Source organism: Ruditapes philippinarum, unplaced genomic scaffold, assembly GCF_026571515.1.
Source record: "Ruditapes philippinarum isolate M1 unplaced genomic scaffold, ASM2657151v2 ctg4715_1_1_1_1, whole genome shotgun sequence".
NCBI classification, from domain to species: Eukaryota; Metazoa; Mollusca; class Bivalvia; order Venerida; family Veneridae; genus Ruditapes; species Ruditapes philippinarum.
Window position 1 is genome coordinate 31,427 of NW_026865416.1, and position 5,714 is coordinate 37,140.

The 5,714-nt window shown below is 34.1% G+C and overlaps 1 protein-coding gene across 1 annotated transcript; it reads left to right on the forward strand.

The window, feature by feature from the left end:
- Positions 1–936: 936 nt before the first annotated feature.
- Positions 937–5,317, forward strand: LOC132728936 (adenylate cyclase, terminal-differentiation specific-like). The gene is made up of 5 exons (XM_060714662.1): positions 937–966; positions 1,734–2,011; positions 2,748–3,509; positions 4,052–4,123; positions 4,902–5,317. The coding sequence occupies exons 2-5, from the start codon at positions 1,963–1,965 to the stop codon at positions 5,315–5,317; spliced, it is 1,299 nt and encodes a 432-aa protein (XP_060570645.1). The 5' UTR covers positions 937–966; positions 1,734–1,962.
- The last annotated feature ends 397 nt before the right edge of the window (positions 5,318–5,714 follow it).

A 5,714-nucleotide genomic window follows, 5' to 3' on the forward strand; every position in this document is an offset into this window, starting at 1 on the left:
TTACAGGAATTCGGACTAGGTACTATAGTTAACCTATAAAAATAATGTCCATATAACGTATTACATGTATGTAAAATAACACTGATCTCTGACGGATTAAACAGGTCTGATTATTTAGTGAAATGATTGTATTAATTTTATAGGTTAATCTTGGGGTAATCTGTAAGCTATAAAATTATAATAAGTTTATGAAAACAGTTGAAATTTCTTACAACTAAAGTGTTCCAATGTACATATGTGTTTGTAATGTTTATATTTCGGATATATGTTCAACAAACGACTTTGAAGTGACAATATAATGAGTGAAGGTATGTTTTAGTTGAAACAATACAAATATTACAAGTATTTATTCATACAACAATTTAGCAGATCAACATTAATGTATTAGGAAACATAAGCGATTTAATATTAAATAGTATATTTTTCAATAAAATTCACAAGTTTTATCAATACTAATTGATGCTCTGTTTCGTTTCAAGAAAAAAGTTTACAAAAGCACTGATTCGTGTACTGTATTAACTTTGAATTTTAGCTTATGATTCCGATATGTTTGTGCAACGTAGAAGACGTCACGTCAAACTAATTGTATTGTCTTTTTGAAAACAAAGCGAATCTTCTCAGATGTCTTTCTGTAATTAATACGCACATCAGCAAAAGAAAAAGTGCTGCCAAGCTATATTCAAAGTGATATGCAGTGATTAATTTGAATTTCATTACATAAAAATAAAACTTGAATTTATTTTATTTAAGTTTATGTTATACTATTTATATTATAATTATTTATTTTATATTTACGAGTTTATCATACTATATATAATTTTATATTTATTTGGTCACAAAATATGAATATAGCTAAAAATATACAAGTCATATATTATAAGCAAATTACTTAAATGTCTTTATTAACAAAATACTAACCATTTTCTTCTTTATTTTTGTAACAGGCTATAAAGGAAAAAGTGGAAGGTTAGTAATTTACTGTTGTTTGTGATGAAGTACATTCAATTCTTGTCAGATAACCCTTTAAACTGCTGGATATGTATAACAGAACATTCCAGCTTCAATTTTTAGAACTGTTCATTATGAAAGAGTTGGTACGCTAACAGTATATAGCCCGGATGTGCAGGTTAGCCGGGCAAGCGTTTAGTAGCAACAGATTATTATGGTGGCTGATTTGGAACGCTTTTGTGCGTCGCGTTGGCGCTAGCGACAACAGCACAAAGCGCTAATTGCGCGTTGTCGCGATGTCACATTGTCGCTCGGTTCAAATCACAGGATTGGCTTATAAGCCAAGCGACAGGGCGACATCGCGACAATGCGCTGCACGACAACGTGCCGTTTGGTGTGTTTCGCTATCGACAGGACGACAAGACGACAGCGCGACAACGCGCCGTTTGGCGCTTTGTCGCGATATGGCTAGCGACAAGACGAAAAGGCGATAACGATATAGGTTGCATATTCGCTATCGACAACGCAACGCGCAATGTACCAAATCAGCCACCATAGTTTATTGACATTTTAGCATCTTTTTATCTCTAAATGAACAGGTCAAAAGAGCAATACAACAATAGCCCTTATAAATACGAGTATAATTCTGAAGGTTTGGATATTGCATTCAGTTTTTATCTAATTAAACAATGCTCATTTCGTAAAGGTTAATATAATTGTCAATGACTTATGTATATCCAAGTCGACTTGTATTAACATTTCAATGTTTTCACTTAATATTAAAGTAGGCAGTCACGTCGGAGGAGCATCGTCATCAGAACACCGGAAGTATTACGTCACAGGCCGTCACATAATGATTACAGATCCCGGGCTAAACGGGAAAATGTTCAAACGCTCCAAAATAGTGTACGTGTGAAGTCATCGAACTCTAAAAGTAACAAATGGTACGCAACAGGATATCCGGCGTTGAGGATAGCTGATAGGAAACTCCGTGAACGACAAGAAGAACAGAAAATGAAAGACAATACCAGACTGACCAGGAAGACTAGGAGCTACAGTAGAGGTAATAATTATAAATAGTTTACGCCTTTAATTTCAGTGGTCGTTGACCTTTAAAGAAACAATGTATGATTGCCTTATTGAGAAGATGTATTGTGCTGTTATGTATGGTGGCTGATTTGTGCCATGTCGTATTTTTGCTCATCGGGGCGCCAGAGAAAAAGTACGAAAATACGAAAACGTGGAGCGCCAAATGAGATAAAAAAAATTAAGTTTAAATAAGATCAATATCAGTTCGATGAGAATTTTTTTTATAAACCAATGCGTAATGTTGTAAAGTTGCATGCCTCGAGATCAACCAAAATATTTGCAAGAAACTCAAACTTGAGAAAAATGATGTACTAAGATTTTAGAAAATATATGTAATAAATCATTTAAGATTCAAGTAAAATTAACATGTTATGTGCTATTGATTACTGATTCTGTAGCATTCATCACAATATTTTTACTGCGTGACTAACGCAGTAAGGGCTATTTTTGACCTATCTTTGGTATTTTACGCGGATTGTAAGCACCGTTTGCGAATTGATAATTACTTTCTTTGTTCACTTCACAATATTTTACTTTTATATACATTTCCAAAATGTTCATAGAAATAAGCATGTGTCTGGATGCATGCTGCTTTAAAGTTTTAAATGAAATACAACATTGACGACCACTCGACTTGTAGTTATTTTTTTATTTATAGAACGCATGTTTAATATTTGTTACTTTATAAGTTATTTCTTTCTGTTTTCTAGGCAAAAGTGTTTATGCCAACAATGAGGATTCTAGAGTTCCGTATCATAGATCACGATCTCTCGACATTACACAGATGTCATTATCGACCTTTGACCCGGAAGTAAGTAGAAAAGACACCATAAGACTTACCTACACCGGAAGTACTTCGCGACCAAATTCGACGCTGTCGTCGAGAGGATCGAGACGAGGCTCCCTCAGTAGTAGACGAGGCTCAGGTATCGTTCAGAAGAAGGTTGGCTCTGTTGTACCTCACATGAGACGGAGTTATACATTTGATGATTTGCAGACGAGAATTTACCAGCAGATACATAAAACATATGGCGAACCTGACGCAGATTTGAAAAACAAACAGTTCTTTCTAACCCTTGCACAAATGCAATCCGATCATTATAGAATGAAGAAAATGAAACTGAATGAAAGCGATAGAAATTTTCTCGAGAAAATGTTTGAAGAGATGAAATACATACAGAAAGAGACTGGAAAGATTCTTCAAAATTCTGGAAAACGTTATTCAACACAGTTTGAACAGCCAAGTCCTGTCAACGATAAACTTCGAAGTCTTCCAAAAGGAAACCAACACGAGACATTCTTGAAAAGGGTTCCGAGACAGAAAGAAAAATTGAAATTAAAACCGCTCCGAAATCCTGGCGTTCATAGAAAACGAGAAACGGGCTACAGATATGCCAATAGCTACGACCAATATGAGAATTACAAACGCCGAGATTTAAACAAATCTTCCAGTCATTACCAGCGAGCGAAAGGTAAGGTTTTCTTTTAGGTTTCCAATATTCACGACTACGCCTTTTAACGTGACACGGGATAAAACCAAAATCCCCACTTTTTAAAACCATCTTCAAGTTTGAATTTCCCAAAAATTTTTGCAAAAAAAATTTTAAAATTTTCCCTATTCTTAAAAATTAATCATTTTAAAAAAAATTTTGAAAAAATAAACCAAAGGATTGAAGGGTTTGGGGAAAGAAAATCAAAAAAATCAAATTTTCAAAAGTTGTATTTCGAGCAGAACTAAATTAAAGAACCAGGAATATGGAAGTTTAAGTTGAATTTCGAGTCTTTAATAGGAAAGGTCAGTGAATTGAACCAGTCTTTCAATTAAAAGATGAACTTTTTGTTTTGATGATCTAAAATAATATCTTAGTCCTTACAACACATTGATATGTTATATTTCCCAATATTATCTTTGCCCATTTTCTGTAACTGATAAATTTCTATCTTTAATATTTTTCAAACATTAATATGTATCTATTATTAAAAAGGATATATATAATAATAGTATGTATTACAGTGCCCGATAACCCGTCAGATATGTTGTTATTTCTACAAGAAGCCGAACGCTTGTTGACAGCGTACAGCACAGGTTTGTTACGTTTCTTGAATGTTTTATTCACAGGTTTGTTACGTTACTTGATTGAATGTTATTGTTCACAGGTTTTTGTTTATTTGTTTGTTTGTTTCATTTTACGCCTTTTCCCAACAGTATTTCAGTTCATCCCCCAGCCTCGAAGTATTTTCAGTCATTTAGGGCCCGGGGCTAGTTTCCCTAAACCCCCCCCCCAAATCGTTTCCGGGAGGAGTTACCAAACCCAGTATACTCAAAACCACCTTTCCCCCCGCGCTAAAAAACTTACCAAAAGAATCTCCCGGGGATAGGAACCCACACCAGAATCATCGACTCTAACCCCTCTTTTACCACGGAGGAGGTTTCTGTTTCAACAGAATTAATACGTTATTTTGTTGAGTATTTTTGTTCACAGGCATGTTCGTTATTAAGTTGAAATCTCTTGTTCACGTTTGTCACCTAACAAAGTTGAATTTTTTGTCAACGTTAATTACGTTACAAATTTGAATGTTTTATTGTTCACATGTATTTTTCGTTACTAAGATATATTAATTGTTAACGGTGTTGAATGTTATTGTTCACAGATTCGTTACGTTACTAGGTTTAATGTAACTAGCATCATTTATATATTGATCATGAAACTTGATATATTCTATTATTTATATGAAAATTTCATTTAATCTACCAAAAACAAATTAATTAGCAAATACATGCTCCTTTAATTTCGTCAAAACGTTCTTAATTTTGTTTTATCAGAATGGTATAAAACATTTTGTTTATCTTTAATTCAATTCAGGACTACTTGATGACTCAACTAAAGGATATGATCGTGAATCTTACACCAACCTTGCGAGGCCACAAACGGACAAACAAACTAAACTAAAACAACAACAACAACAACAACATAATCATCATCATCAACAACAACAACGACAACAGCAGCAGCAACGCATCATCCAACATCAATCATTTGATAAAACTAGAGAAAAGCAGTCAAGCGGACAGAAAAATCCATTGAATCAGTTGTCAACACAAACAAATGTTGGTCATAAACCGGCGCCACCTGTTTATAAGAGACCAGAAGCGTTTTACGATGCCCGAAAACATATGAACTTTTACAGTCGAGCAAATTTGGTCAGTCACCGACTGAACGAGACAAAAAGCACGAGTTCTCTAGGAACAAAACAAAGCTTCACAACGTTTGCAACATAAAAACGTTTTTAAAATTTTTTTTAGAAAAATTCCCTTTCGGGTTACAATTTATTTTAGGGAATTTTAAAAATTAAAAAAAGGCAGATTTTTATAAAACTAAATGATTTTTATTTTTTATTTGCTTTTTCCCAAATTGAAGAAAACAACCTTTTTTATTGACAAAGTCTTTTAAAAATCCCCTTCCCCCCAATTTTTATGAGACTTGTTTTAAACCATGGGCCCGCAATATTGTGTAAAAACTTGTACCCTTTTCCTTTTATTAAAATATTATCTAAATGAGCCGCGCCATGACAAAACCAACATAAAGGGTTTGCGATCAGCATGGATCCAGACCAGCCTGCGCATCCGCACAGTCTGATCAGGATCCATGTTGTTCGCTTACCAACCCTATTACAAG

Bases quoted from the DNA above. Each gene is read 5' to 3' on its own strand.
- LOC132728936 (XM_060714662.1), top strand. From the start codon at position 1,963: ATGAAAGACAATACCAGACTGACCAGGAAGACTAGGAGCTACAGTAGA. The intron at 3,510-4,051 runs GTAAGGTTTTCT...TATGTATTACAG, and splicing joins TCATTACCAGCGAGCGAAAG to TGCCCGATAACCCGTCAGAT. The intron at 4,124-4,901 runs GTTTGTTACGTT...AATTCAATTCAG, and splicing joins GTTGACAGCGTACAGCACAG to GACTACTTGATGACTCAACT.